The sequence below is a fragment of the Halyomorpha halys genome, unplaced genomic scaffold, assembly GCF_000696795.3.
Source record: "Halyomorpha halys isolate HHAL.00 unplaced genomic scaffold, Hhal_1.1 Scaffold912.1, whole genome shotgun sequence".
Taxonomy (NCBI): Eukaryota; Metazoa; Arthropoda; class Insecta; order Hemiptera; family Pentatomidae; genus Halyomorpha; species Halyomorpha halys.
In genome coordinates this window covers 529,337-544,142 of record NW_027110766.1, presented here as the reverse complement: position 1 = coordinate 544,142, position 14,806 = coordinate 529,337, and the positions used below count along the sequence as shown (strand labels likewise).

At 29.3% G+C, this 14,806-nt stretch overlaps 1 protein-coding gene across 1 annotated transcript in view; it reads right to left on the bottom strand.

Annotated features, from left to right (window-relative positions):
* Window positions 1–14,806, bottom strand: part of rempA (intraflagellar transport protein rempA) — a 32,492-nt gene that overhangs the window by 9,876 nt on the left and 7,810 nt on the right. Inside the window, exons 8-20 of the mRNA XM_014430760.2 lie at window positions 14,476–14,689; window positions 12,566–12,766; window positions 11,912–12,059; window positions 11,541–11,678; window positions 11,312–11,460; window positions 9,852–10,029; window positions 8,819–8,967; window positions 7,457–7,594; window positions 5,989–6,265; window positions 4,371–4,531; window positions 2,800–2,944; window positions 1,623–1,808; window positions 530–748 (exon numbers count right to left, since the gene is read on the bottom strand). Coding sequence (XP_014286246.1) covers window positions 530–748; window positions 1,623–1,808; window positions 2,800–2,944; window positions 4,371–4,531; window positions 5,989–6,265; window positions 7,457–7,594; window positions 8,819–8,967; window positions 9,852–10,029; window positions 11,312–11,460; window positions 11,541–11,678; window positions 11,912–12,059; window positions 12,566–12,766; window positions 14,476–14,689 — 2,303 coding nt within the window. The remainder of the gene's footprint in view (window positions 1–529; window positions 749–1,622; window positions 1,809–2,799; window positions 2,945–4,370; window positions 4,532–5,988; window positions 6,266–7,456; window positions 7,595–8,818; window positions 8,968–9,851; window positions 10,030–11,311; window positions 11,461–11,540; window positions 11,679–11,911; window positions 12,060–12,565; window positions 12,767–14,475; window positions 14,690–14,806) is intronic.

The following is a 14,806-nucleotide window of genomic DNA, read 5'->3' as shown; positions in this document are numbered from 1 at the left end:
CCATTAATATTTACTTCATTAATTTCTAAATATTTTCTCTATTTATTCATGTAAAGTAATTTTTTCTCTTCTTTCTTTTATTTTTATGTCATTATTACAATGGAACTGTAACAGACTAAAAACTCATTTTAATGATCTTAAGATTCTAATTAGAGATATAAATCCGTTTTGTATTGTCATCCAGGAAACTAATCTTTCAAATCATGATGAAAGAAATTTTTAAAATATATAGGAAAGATAGGCCATATACAAATCATGACCATCACGGAGTTCTTGCCTTAAACCAATCAGTTCCGAACCGATATCATATTAACAAAAAAAATTTCAAAAATACAATTTTTTTTTTAGATTTCGGTGCCCTATAATATTTATTATTATTTCATAACACACCTTCATACAAAATTTGTTGCTGCAATCATGCTACAGTAATTTAAAAATACACCTCTAAACCACCTCACTACATTAGTTTATCCAAGCATTAGGAAAAAATGAATAATAATAATAATAAAATGCAAACGTAAAAACTCACCTGAGCACATGCAATATAAAAGTTAGCAAGTAACTGAGGAGCTTTTCCTTTGGTATAAAAATTGACAATATTTTTAAGAAGTTCTGGTTTTGACCTCCAATCGAGTGATTGTAAATAATTAGCAGCCATAACATACATTTCTTTCTGCCTCGACACATTGGCAAAGAATATTATTTTGTCAGTATCTCCAGATTTCAACAATGCCTTCATAGCTTTCATCTGAAATAAAAAATATATTATCTTAAATTAAAATTTGTAGATCATTAATGTAAAATATTATTTTTTATTTTTCTCACTAAGAAAAATTCAGGAAACTTCCCATATACACACTATAATGTTAGGAAGTTTCCTGAATATACATAGTGGAGATATTTTCATATCTATTGAGATGATGAAATTATTAAAAATGTACATTGCTGCCATGAACAAATTTTTGACATTGGTAAAGATATAAAACTGAATATAGTGAAAAAGTAATATAAATAAAAGAAAATTGCAGAAATCATTAATTTCAAATAAAATATTCCTCTCTCATGTATTCTGGTACAAGAGGTGTTTTACAGCTATCGAACAATTCTATAGAATATAAACAGCAAGAACCATATTTTTTTTGTTAATTAAAAAAAGTTGAAAAATTTAAACCAAGTTGTAAATTTATCATGTTTCCCAAACGAGCAGATTTGCTGGGATCTCTATTAACATTAACTTAATGTTAATTTTTCACATTCAAACAAATATTTATTGTTACTACAGTGGTATCACCAAATAAGGATACAAACTATTGAATTAATGGTTAAAACAAATTTAGGGATTATGTCTTTAAGAATAGTATTAACAATTATGTTATGTTGAAAAATAGAGCACCTATAATAACACAACTTATTGTGAAAACTATAAAATCATTAAAATTGACATAAAATTAAGGACTAAATTATTAGTCTAAATTCATAATCCTACAATTGACTGTTTACCATTAAATAATTGAATTCAATAATAATTCTCTGAAGTATTAAAGATTTTTTAAATCATACAAAAAACCTTGTAATACCAAAACAGCTTATGTAAATACCAGTACCGTGGAATAAATATATACCTTGCTTCCAGCCTGTGTAAACTTTTTAGCAGCAAGATGATAGTTGGCCTGAGCTAAGGCACAGTCAGCCAACTTCTCAATGAGGGCTATTCTATCCGGGTGATCATCATCCGGTGTCAACTTCTCAGCGAGCTCATCTGTTAATATTACATTGTGCTCCCAACAATCTTCTATGGCTCTAACATACTATAAAATATTTAAACATCAGAAAATAAATATACAATAACTTTTATTTTAACTATATGTTCATGAATAGTGACGAGTATTTTTATATTAAAGGTAATTACTTTAGTATAATGAGAAAACATTATTCATATAAAAAACTTAAAGAAAACAATATAAAACTATTAATTAAAAGCATTTGAGAGAAATTTACACTCAGAGGTGTCAACTTGTAAAGGTTTTTTTCGGCACAATTTTCATGAAAAAATGCTTCAGTTCGATGTTCAGAGGGGTCATCACCAGATCCAGAACCAAAACATGTTGTATATCCATGAAATAAACCCTCAAGATGAATAAAGAGTTGCTAAATTTTACCAAAATCACTTCTAGAATAAAACTATCCTTCAGTAATTACTCTAAATATTAGGTCAATGCTACATCAAACATAAGTCATAGTCATTGAAGCAGTAGAAAATAATCTGTAAAAGTTGAGGTTATATAAAAAAAAAATTCTAGTTTTGCTTGCATTCCTAATTTATGACCTCTTTCTTGATATGAAAATCAGGTGTCATGAAAACTTCAGAATACTTATAATTTATTGAAATAAACTAAAAAACAACATAAAAGGTAAAATTTAGATAAAATCATAACATTTAATCTGATTTACTATTAACAATGGACTCCTAGATAAGGGTACATTGTTGGATGGAGATAAATAAATGAGGATATCATTAAAAATAAGCTAGTTTCATTTATATGCCAAATGAGTGGCTGCCATTGAAAAATTAAATTTTATATCCACAGAAAAAATTGAAAATATATATGCATCACAGTGGATTTATTTGACACAATAATGTCAGCAATAAAGAGTCTCAAATATCTATATTTTTATTTATATACACTTCAATTTAAAAAAATATTAAAATAAATTATGTTGCCTAAATAAAAAATACAAATGACTGATTAGAAAAAAAATTATAATTTAAATAAAATACTAAACAACCAATCATAATACCTCTTTGGCAACAGCAAGTAAGTGGACAGCTTTTTCATAATGGTGCTGGTCTATAAAATACTGAGCACATCTCGTCAGCAGATCAGTGTCGTTTTCAGAAGTTAATTCTGTAGCAATTTGCTCAACAGCATCAAAATGGTTATTCCTAAAATAACAACATAATAAAATTAATTTTTTAAAAAAGAAGATTTTTAATTAAATTTTTATATTTGAGGGAGAACATTAGATTAGTTATAAGTATTGAAACACTATGGGACTTTTTTATCCTATGGACTTAATTTGGGACTTTATTTCAATTTTCTTCATATACATATTATGTTATATAAACAAATCAACTCATTATTTGAACTATTTTATTAGTATTTATATTGTTTTATGTATCCAAAAGTATATCTTACACGATTTTTTAATAATGATTTGTGACTAATAAAAATAAGGTTTTCTAAATTATGATTTAAAAATTTTCTAACCTGTATAACCACAGTTTTACATGACACTAATTTTTTTTAATATTTAACAAAGCTTTAAACTTTTTCAAATTTTAAGTACTTAGATAACTTGGGCCCACTATAACTTAACTATTTAAAAAGTTTTGAAAAGTTGAATAATAAAAGTTGCATCAACATTTTCAGAGCATAAATACATCAAAATATTATTTTTAAAAACCAAAAGGAGACAAAAATAATCATTTATTAGAAATTTCAACAATAAATAATCGCAAAAATAACACAAACATTTGCAACGGTAATAGAGCATTCTTTAAAAACAGTGTTCAGTATGACTGATATTTTTCATTTTTGATTTTCCTCTTTTGATGCCAAAATGAATAAATTATTCATTTATTTGAATGGAACCATAATTATTAAAGAACTGTAGAAACTAAGTAAACCCTACAAAAGCAAATAAAAAATAACTAAAATCTAATTTTAAAATAGTTTATAATTTTTAAAATACCTGATTTAGATAAAAATTAATACATCATATCACTGGATTGCAGATAAAAGTGTTTAAGTGATATTTTTATTAGTATTTGTTTCATTTATACAAAAGTACCAAATATTTTAGTAAAAGCTCAAAAAACTTTCAGCAAAATTATGGAACCAATATTAGAGTAACTGTTTCTTCTTTTATTTTTCTTCTAATGTCCACTTAAACTTCACAGCACCTTGTCATCATCATCAATAAAACTGACCCATTTAATTAACATCTCTAACTTACATGTTCAACTTTTGACAATACTATAGCCTCTTGTAATTTATTGAAAATAGCAGCCTTTTTTTCTTTTGGTAGTCTGCTGAATCTATCTTTTCTTTATATGATTTTCGATACAGTTCACTAACAGTATCAGCACACATAAAAGATAAAAGATATCAGCATTCAGATGAAGGCATCCAACCAGGTACAAAATCTATGATTCGGTATTGAAAAAATTGGTGTAGATTTGGTTCAGGCATAGATCGATCGCACAAATTTCATCTTCAAATCAATGTAAATTGATCACTTTTCTTTCTAACCTGACGATAAATAAAAGATAGCTATAAAAAATTGTCTCATGTTCAAGTTCAATTTACCTAAATGCCAGATCTAGAGCTCGGTGGAGCATACCGGCCTTGTGGTAGAGGAGCACGGCTCGCTCTGGAGAAGAATGTTGAAGAAAATTTGCAGCTTCAGCTTGCTCTCTCCTCCCAGCAGCAAGGGCCAAAGCCCACAATTGGTCTTCCAGGCCTTCCTCCTGAATATTTAATCTTTCACAGTGAGTGAGTAGATAGAACAACTTATGTTAAATATTAAATATTATTATATTAAAGGGACAAACTGTCCTAGAATTAATTAAGTCTATTCTCACTACCATCAAAAAATAATAATTATACCATTACCAATTTTTAAACAAAGTAAAATATTAATGAAAATAATATTAATAAATTGGGAGTGATCTAATCTTGCTTAACTTTTTTTTCCCTCATAGTATTGCAATCAAACAAAAGTTGTTAAAATTTATTTTTTTAGAAATATATATTTTTTTTAGAAAAAAAAAAATGTGACAAGAAAATTGTCACATGTCAGCAAAAATTTATTATTTGAATTAAAAAAAAATTCAATTTGGCAGTATCAAGTAATCAATGTTGATTACAGTTATATAAATGTTGTTCCTATGATGAACATGGTGAATATTGATTGGCTCCATCAATATATTATTTGATACTTATTGATATGTATGTAATCAACAATATGTAATTAATTAGTTAAACATTTAATGAGGAAAGAAATATCTTTCTGAAATAAAAGTTATCTGTAAACTAATAAATCCTTGCAATTATTCATGTTCGTTTCAAAAGAGAAACATTGGAAAAAGGAAAATGCAAAAACAATGGTCAGTCATTTTTTGGATAGCATAGAGTTGAGCCATATCATTCGCTCACTTTGAGGGTTAATTCATTCAGTGAATTTTTAGACGGCAAAGAATGGAGTCATACCAATTATTCACATTAAGAGGATTTAACTTATTGCAAGAAGAAACATAAAATTGGATGTGCAATTTTTAAGATGTCAGGGGCTATGAGTGAAATTTGAGTAAGTAAATTCATGAGTAGGAGGTGTAAAGGAAGACATAAGGTTAGAACATAAATATATACATTATTTTGTTTTTCATTCTTAACTTATAAATGACTACAAAACTATGAGAATTTCAGTTGATACTGTCCAGAATTGTGTCCATTTTATTTTGATGTATGTAAACAATTTAATCATCAATTAAAGACAGTGATATTTGATTTAAGATTCATACATAATTTTTCCATTGATAGTTAAAAGGAAGTTGATTATTGATTAGATTAATTTGTATTTTCATTGGCCATACAGCAGATTTAATAATTAGTATAGATATATTGGCAGCTCTATGTAAATTTGAGGTTCAACATTAATCCAGCCAAAACATGTGTTTTTAGATAATCAATTATTGGTCGCTTGAACTACCTATACCAAAGATAAGGGTTTATAAATAAAATTGCCTACTGATTAACTTGGCTATCCAGGAAATAATATTAAAGTTAAAAAAAAATCATGAAATAAAAGTTAATTTTTACCCTCAGCAATAGAAAGTTACAAATATACATCAAAATATATACATATAAAGATTACTTTCTATCATAAAATAATTAACATAAACAATAAAATAAATAAATAACTAACTTTGCAAAGGCGAATGGCATTATTGTAAGCAGTGGCAACAGTATAAAAATGAACAGCTTCCTGAATGCGACCACGATGCTCAAGGTGGCGAGCGAGATGATTGCACGCAGCTTTATCACTGCTATTCTCTGCAAGGACAGTTGCTTTTTCTGTCTCCTTCAGGTAGCATAAGACCCTAACCAAAGAAAAAGTGTCTCCAGCCTCTTCATAGAATTTTAAAGCAATGTCCATCTGGCCAGTAGATTCCATATATTGTGCCCACCACTTTAGCAGGATTCTAAAAGAAAAATTCAAATAGATATAGTCTAAATTAAAAGTTTTAATTGATTGAATCACATGATTTGTTTGTTCAGTTTAATATCATTAAATCGATGGCTTACTTCAAATAAGTGTTAAGTGTATGGAAAATTACTTTATGAAAAATACAATTAACAATTTTCTCTTTTAGGAAAATGACAACTTATTAATTATTTTTTTGAATGAACACTTGTTGTATACTTAAATCTGTTAAGTCAAAAAATTAATTGAAAATTTGTGAGCTTCCTTAAAGAGTGAACCTTAATTGTATTTGTCATGAAGTTAGTTTCCATGTACTTAACTCTACTGTGAAGTAAACAATATACTCTAGCATATACTTGAGCATGAATGTACAATATACTTTTATTTAAACTATAAAATCAATAAAATGACAACAAAATATGTAAAAAGAGCTGATAAAATACTAATTGTCTTGAGCTAATTGTCTTCAATCTATTTTACTGGGATCAAGTTAGAACTTTAGTCCAAAGATCTGAAATTTAAAATAGCAGAAAACATGTTATTTGAGGAAGCCCCTTATGTACGCAGGAAGCCTCTTCAATGTTTTCTGACTTCTTCAAACAATTAGGTTGGAAGTTTTATTCCTGGAGGAATACAACGCCAAACACCAATACTGGTATTCAAGATTATGTACCCCAAGAGAAAGTGACTTATTGTGTGCTATTCATAAACAGTCATTACTTTCTCATATTAGCAGGTCTCTCATCTAAATTCTTTTTTAGTTTCTTCCTTGTGTTTTCAAGCATGAGAATCGTGGCATTTTGTCTTATAAGTGTGTTTTGGCGTCCCAGTAATTATTCATGAAAACGTTTGTAGTAAGGGTATATTCGGTGACAGTTGGAATTTTTAAGTCAGTATGTAAAGTATTTCTCTTTATGTACCATGGTGCTTTGGTGATAAGTTTTAAGAGACAGGTGTAGATGTAAAAATAGAGAGCAAAAAAAATTAATTACATGAAAATCAAAACTAAACTAAAAAACTTCAACACTATGATGATAAAAATATAGTGCATGGTCTGGTTAATTTTTATTATACACATCATGTTTTTAAGAAATGAATGAGTAGGTTAGTTAATAAAGAAAACAATATAAATAGATATATCCATTAAGAGAATTTAAAGCTTTATATAATTTATCAAAAATAAACTTACGGATCTTTACTATTAACAATGTATTTTTCAAGGGCTGGGGTATTACTTAAAAGCATCCTTGGAACCTCATGCCGATGGGTTTCAGCCCGATAGTACATGTGACTTGCCCCCTCGGTATCTCCTTCACTCTCCAAGTACCTGAAAAATAAAAAGAAAGGGTTCAGAGATTCATCTATAATTTTTTATGATTGAGAATAGGAAAAGAAAAATATGAAGTGGAAACCAAATACAGTTCATTATATTATTCTCCAAAGATATTTTTAAAATATTAGAATGCTATTGTTATGAACATACATAGTCAAATAACATTTTACTGCGTGTTCCGATTGAAATGATAGTAGGTACACTCTTATTGGTCTAAACAACTATGTTTATTCTCAAACAGAAAGCAACACAAAAATTATTTTTTTTAGCCAAACAAAAACACACATCATCAATTATTTAATCTTATGACGAGAGGTTTCAAATGGGTTTGCCACAAAAAAATTGTAAAATAATGAAACATAAAATGAGTTATAAATAGAAATAGGTTAAAAGAAATATACTAGTAAAATAAAAATGTTTATGATAATTTCGGCATTGGCAAACCCATTTCAGTCTCTTTGCTAATGCCAACCATTGCCGTTGAAGACACCAACAATCCTGCCATCACAACATAAATAGTTAATTATTGTAATGAACTACAAACAGTTATCTGTAAAATTATTAACATGGAAAATATTGACCACAAAAAACAGTATAATTTTGGTCATAATGTTTGTTTTATAAAATAGACTATTAAAAAAATCATTTGATTCCAGAAAAATGGGGAATGGACAGTTTTTTTTTTTTTTTTTTTTTTCAGTAGATTTGAAACATCAGTCCATGTGCCATACAGATTTTAAATTAACTGAGAGTGTTCTTGCTTCAAAGTAAGAGATGTTAGAATGCTCCATGACTGAATCATCAATGGTCTCTAAAGTATCTATCATTCCCTCCTGGGACCCAAATAAAATTGTGATATACTTCACCATTCGTAGGCGTTGCTGTCACAAATTTTGTATTTTCTAAGGCAACAGCAATGAAAGTGTTGTTCTGTGTCCACAGGTAGTCCAACAGTACAAAGTAGGCACTTTGGGGTGGGCTTCATTCCAATTCTGAAGAGGATTTTGGAGGTAATCATGTCCTTACATACATATAGTATTTATAGTAACAGCATCAACCCTTTGGGTACATTAATTACATTACTACTATTGTTTTGAAATGACAGTATTTGTGGCTCGCTATATGAACAGTCCAGTGAGAAAAAAGAAGTGATTGGAAGGCTACTTCCATGAACTATCAGAATTCTCATCCTGAATGAACAATTTAATACAAACTTACTTTCCATGCTGATGATATGTATTCTTGAGATGAATCCGATCATATTTTTGAGCTGTTTCTAAGGCCTTATCCCAAAGATTGCTCCTTTGATACAACTTGTTCTTTATGTCAAAATGGTTACATTCAGTCAACAATTTTTCAGCATCTTCCTATAAAAATTAAAAAAATTCTTTAAAATGGAAAAAACTAAAATAAATCTGGCATAATTAGTTGTGGCCATAAAATTTCCCTTTTTTTTTTAATAAATAATAGTTTTTTGAGTATCAACAATTTATATTTTGTTACATATGGACATGAACATACAAATGATATGAGCAACCTAATGCAAAAGTGATGTAAATTAAAACCAGAGGTTTGAGATATTGAACACTTTAGGAAAGGATCTACAAATCATCTGGTAAGGAATGACAGCTTTCTTTAAAACTAGTTAGTCTAAAACAATACAACTATTTAAAAGCATTTAAAGCTAATACACTCGGTTATTAATTAAATAATTTTGTTTTTTTTAAATGAAGTGAGATGAGAACAGAATGAATGATTTATGCTAATTTTGCTTTCAACAGCTCATATGATATGAAACATAAAAAAAACAAGAAAACTTAAAATATAATGTAGTATTTTTCATTATTTTGAGCTCAAATTATTTTAAAACATTCACAGACGCTCACTAAGTAGTTTGAGCAATCAAATTTCAAAATTGGTTAAACCACTCACTAGGAAAATCACTACAAACAAATTGCATTTAATGCAATACCTTTTTAGTCATTGAGCTTTACACTCATGGGATCCCTCCAAGTAATTTGAGCCATCAAACTTTAAAATTGGCTGGGCCATTCGCACAATAAATCTTTACAACAGCCTAAACACATTACCATACTTGTGGCTATACCACAGTCCAGTAAAAATTTTCTAAATACAAGTCATGAGAATGGTAATTGTCAGAACAACTGAAGTCATCTTAGTACTTAAACCTTACACAAAAATACTAGAATAACAATCAAAGCTAAAATTGCTAAATTAAATAAATACTTACACTCATGCCAAGTCTCATCGCCAGGATGGCTACCCTGACAGCTTCAGGCTCATCCTCGGCCTTGATCAGCTCTGAGACCCCTTTCGAATCTCCCATATTGCCGAGGCAGATCTTGGCTACATCCAGACGTCTAGTCGTCACACACATCCTTGCAAGATTTCTCCAGATCACAACCCCACTGTTAAAAAGAAAAAAATAATAAGCAAACAAAATAAATAAAATTGTTTTATTCAAAGAAAAAACATTCTATTTTAAATTACAAGATAAAATAATTTTTACAAAATTAGCTCAAGATGGAGCTCTTTGAAAGCAAAAAAATCTTGTATAGTATTAAAAGCTGGATAATAGCAGACAGACTAGAGAGCAGTGAACAACTGAGGAAATGAAGCTTCTACCAAGGGCTGCAAGGAAAACAAGAAAGGATAAATTCATAAATCAATTATAAATCGAGAAACAGGGAGGAAGCCATTGTGAAAGGCTCTTCATGAAAGTAATGATTACATAGTTAATATTTAAATGTAACATTTTTTTGGTCATCTCTTAGTCCATCTCCAAGGACATAAGCACACATTGAATAAATACAGAAAATACTGACTAGGTACATATTTATTCTTAAAACTAAAATTTTTAAATAAAACAAGGTAACATACGCAGATGGTTTATTTTTCTGCTACAACTTATAGAGGAAGGGAGAGAGTAAAATTAAAAATTTCAAACAACCTAGACCAAATTTTCCAAATTACCGGAGGTCTGGGGAGCATTCCCTGAACTTTACCCTTTTCCTATAATTTTTAGAAAACTTACCAATTGAAGTAGCATTTATAAGCGACTATAATAACCTCTTTGAATAAAGTTTTATTGGATTTTCGCAATTTAAAGGGGGTTCTCAAATTTCCTAACTTTTCGGGTTTTGAAATTATTAGAGAAAATAGCACCATCATTACCATCTTGATTGTCACTTAAGAGAGATTTTTAGTACACTGATTTCCTTCAAAGACTTGTTCTTTAATGTAAACTGCACATATGCCCCTTATGTTTCCACAGGATGAGAGTCTACTTATCATAAAACAAGTCCCACAGTCTCTTATGTACATGAGCTGGTTTGTCCTACTTAAATATTTCCCTGAGTTTTAAAAGCAGTTAATTATTAGTCAACTTATTCATGATACATTCATCAGTCAATGCAGAGCATCATTTTCCTTAAAAATATTTTCCTTGACCTTCTCCCTTTTTCTACTCACTTGATTGCTCATTCAGAGTGCAATGAAATCAACTGAGGAAAAATGAATTATTACTTTAAATGTAGATGATAAGGTCAAATTTATGTTATTCCCTGCATTCCTGATCCAAATAAGCAGAACAATGGATTACTAAGGGACAGAAAACCATAGATGACCAACTCAATACTAAACATTTCTTAATAATTGGTACTATTCCAAATAAATGAATTAGAAGCCAACCTCTTCATACTGCAGATACTTTTGAAGGCTTGGTCAACATCACCAATGCTTAGGCTAAAGCTGAAGCTTATAACAGCATTTTTTGTTGCAGAATCACAGTCTTCAAGTCCTTCAAAATCTTTCATTACTATTCTATCCACCATGATCTTCTAAACAAAAAAAATTAAATATATCAATAATTAAAAACTAATTATAAAAAGCAATATGAAATGAGTTTTATTTATATTACTTGCTGAGAAGACGGTTTCTTGGCCATCACAAAATAGGGTATGCTCACAGCGAGTAAAGAAACATAGTCATCATCCATAGGCAAAGACTCCCTCAATAGAAGACCATGTTCAGCAGAAGACAAAAAGGAAACCAATAACTGCAATATTTCAATAAATAGTTATAATGTGATTTTTGTTGAACATAGATTAATATGAGGAGAAGATAGTCAGGAGGAGCGGTAAGAAGTGATACTATTGATATATGATATATGATAGAGGAGCGGTAAGAAGTGATACTATTGAGCAATTCAAGCAATATTTTAAGACATACGAATATGAATATAGCAAAGTTCACAAATATTTATTAAATTCATCAAAAAAGGGGACTTACTGTAGTTGGAATGAACACATCGTATTTGGAAATATCTCTAGGGTATCTTTTGGAGGTATTTTGGGATGAGGATTTCTTGGCTTCACAAGCAAATAATTGTGGTTCATCAGGATCCCAAAACACTGATGTAACAAACCTTGTAGGTTCACTATAAAAAGATAAACAAAATTATGAAAATAAATTTAACATTTTTAATGGTAAATGGTAAATTTAATAAGATTACAATAAAAATTTATTTATTTTTTAACTGAATATAATATCTTATTATTTTTATATATATACTTCATTCAGTATAACCAACTTGATGAAACAATACAGTAAGTCAAAGATATACACAAGGTAAGTTTATAGTTCTAAACTGTTTATTATGAACAATTAATCATCAATATGAATCTCAATTTATCTAAGAAAATTCATTTTGTTTAAGAGTACTAAATAAATATATTGAACCACCCTTTAACAACAGATTTGGAAAACATTCTTTGAACTATAATTCAACTGTATAAATGAAGAACTTTTACATTATTAAATTAAAATACGGAGAACAAAGAAAACTACAAAAGAAATCTTTTATTTATTATCAATGATTAGTCAAGAAAATTAACACAATAAACTCTTTTATTTACTTTTAAAAAAATTAATTATTTAACATACTTATTAGCATTGAAAAAGTAGGACTGAACACTGTCCCCTTCAATATTCCAGAGGAATACTGCTGGAGAAGGCATGAGATTGTTCTTTGCAATAGTGAAAGCAACTCTTGTTCCGGTCGAGTTGCATACAGCAGTAATAACCTCACCAAAGTCTGCTACAGCCTCGATCAAATCCTTCACTTTAGAATGTGGTCTTGCTTCTCTATATCAATCAATCAAAATCAACAGAAGCATCAATAATAAAAACTCAATAAGAAGATTCAATTAAAATTAAAAAGTTATAATTAATATATCAAAACTGTACTTTAATAAAAAATAACTTAATTGTTCTCATCCATTTCATAATCTAAAAGAACATAATATAGATATTTAAATTACTTCATTGGCATTTTGAACTTAACATTTTCATCAATTTAGTATTTTAGTTGTCATTTAGCAAACCTATAAAATAATCAATGCTATTGCAAAAGGTAAACAGTTTTTTGAAAATAGTAAATCTTTAATCAAGTTGGATCTGGTGTGAGTAAAAATTTAACCCTTTGCTTGCAAGAGTATTAAATTCCTTCTAAGTTGAGCAACATTTAGAAAAATAACAAAATTTTTATGTTACTATGAATTATTTTGATATGGTAGAATGTAAACGAATGTTCTTTTATCTTCTATTAATGTTGTAAGATACTTATGCTATGTATCGAGGAATTAGCCTAGATTTCAACAATATGTCGTTTATTAAGGTTTTTTGCTATCTGTCCCCGATACCTGGTTAGGGTAGGAGTCTCTTACTGAGTCCCCGGATATGAAAACATCTCTATTAAGTTTGTCACATTACCAGAGGCCCCTGAGAAAATTAGATTGGCTAACCTTTAAGTGTTCTAACAAAAATGATAGTTTGGGACGAGGGACCAGAATCAAATTAACCAGGTGCAGGCCCTTCCTGGACAAGTCAAACTTTTTGTTACACATCCTCGGCCCTGAGGAGGGGGACGCCTGCCTCGGGAGTCTTCGGACATCGATAACCAATCAGAGAAGAGATTTAAAAATAAGGTAACGCCCCAAAAGGGAAGTGGGAGAAAAAGACAAGAGGGAATTTACAAGAGAAGAGGAGAGCACTCAAGAGGAAGGCTCAGACGAGTGAGGACAGTCAGGAGGTAGACTCCGAGGATGCACTTCGGCCAGGAGGCCTGGACATCCCTGATGAAACAGAAGACACCCACGGCATCAGCAGCTATAAGTATAAATTAACTAATAAGTAATCATGTAATAATTTATATTTTATGGCAACCTTTATCTGAATCATTTTAATCATAATAACAAATTGTAAATAAATACTTAGTTTCTTTATATAGTTTATATACTGTTATATATCCCAATATACCACTCTTTATTATCCTATATAATCAATGGTAAGAACATTTTATGAATATAAAGGTATTTAATTGGTAAACTGGTAAACACACAAACAGCCTTTGGAAAGGAATCCAATTATAATAATATTTTTTTTAGGACTCAATTTATAATCAATTAATTAATTTATTTTTGGATAATTCCCAAGTAAATCTGCTACTAGTACATAGCACTTATAACCATTAATGTTAAAGTGTATTTGGAATATGCAGTACTTATTGTCATGTATAAAAGATAAATAGTCAATGATAAAAATGAGATGGCATAATATAGCGGCATAATAACATTTTATTTAAACAATATATAATATAATTAAAAATTTATTTTTAACTCCAGCATTCATATTAATACGAATCTGGTCAGGTATAATGCCAGGTTATGGAGCACAAGTTTCAGCATGGCTAGTATGTAAGTACCAAATATTTGATACTCAATTGAAAATATTTGTTGAGCCTACTTATCCTCAAGTTTTGGTATTAATCAATGACAATATTTCAAATAATATACCTTCTAGAAATGTCCCAAAGTTGTAATAAACCAGTAATGGTTGATATTGTCATAAAATGACGTGTCAAGCTGAGAGTGATAGGCTGGCCATCTGTTTCGATGTTCTGTTTGACTGTTCCCTGCAGAGTGACAACTTGTAAACGGCCTGAGTTTGTTAGCACAACAATGCTCTGCTCCCAAACCCCAGCATAAAGGCATTCACATTCAAATGAACCTAAACATTTTTTTCAACTATTTAAAATATATTTATAACCAAAAGTGTTGTTGCATAAGAACTCCTAAAAGAGCCATTATTTTTCTATATGAAAACAAATACTACAACTACAAGCAT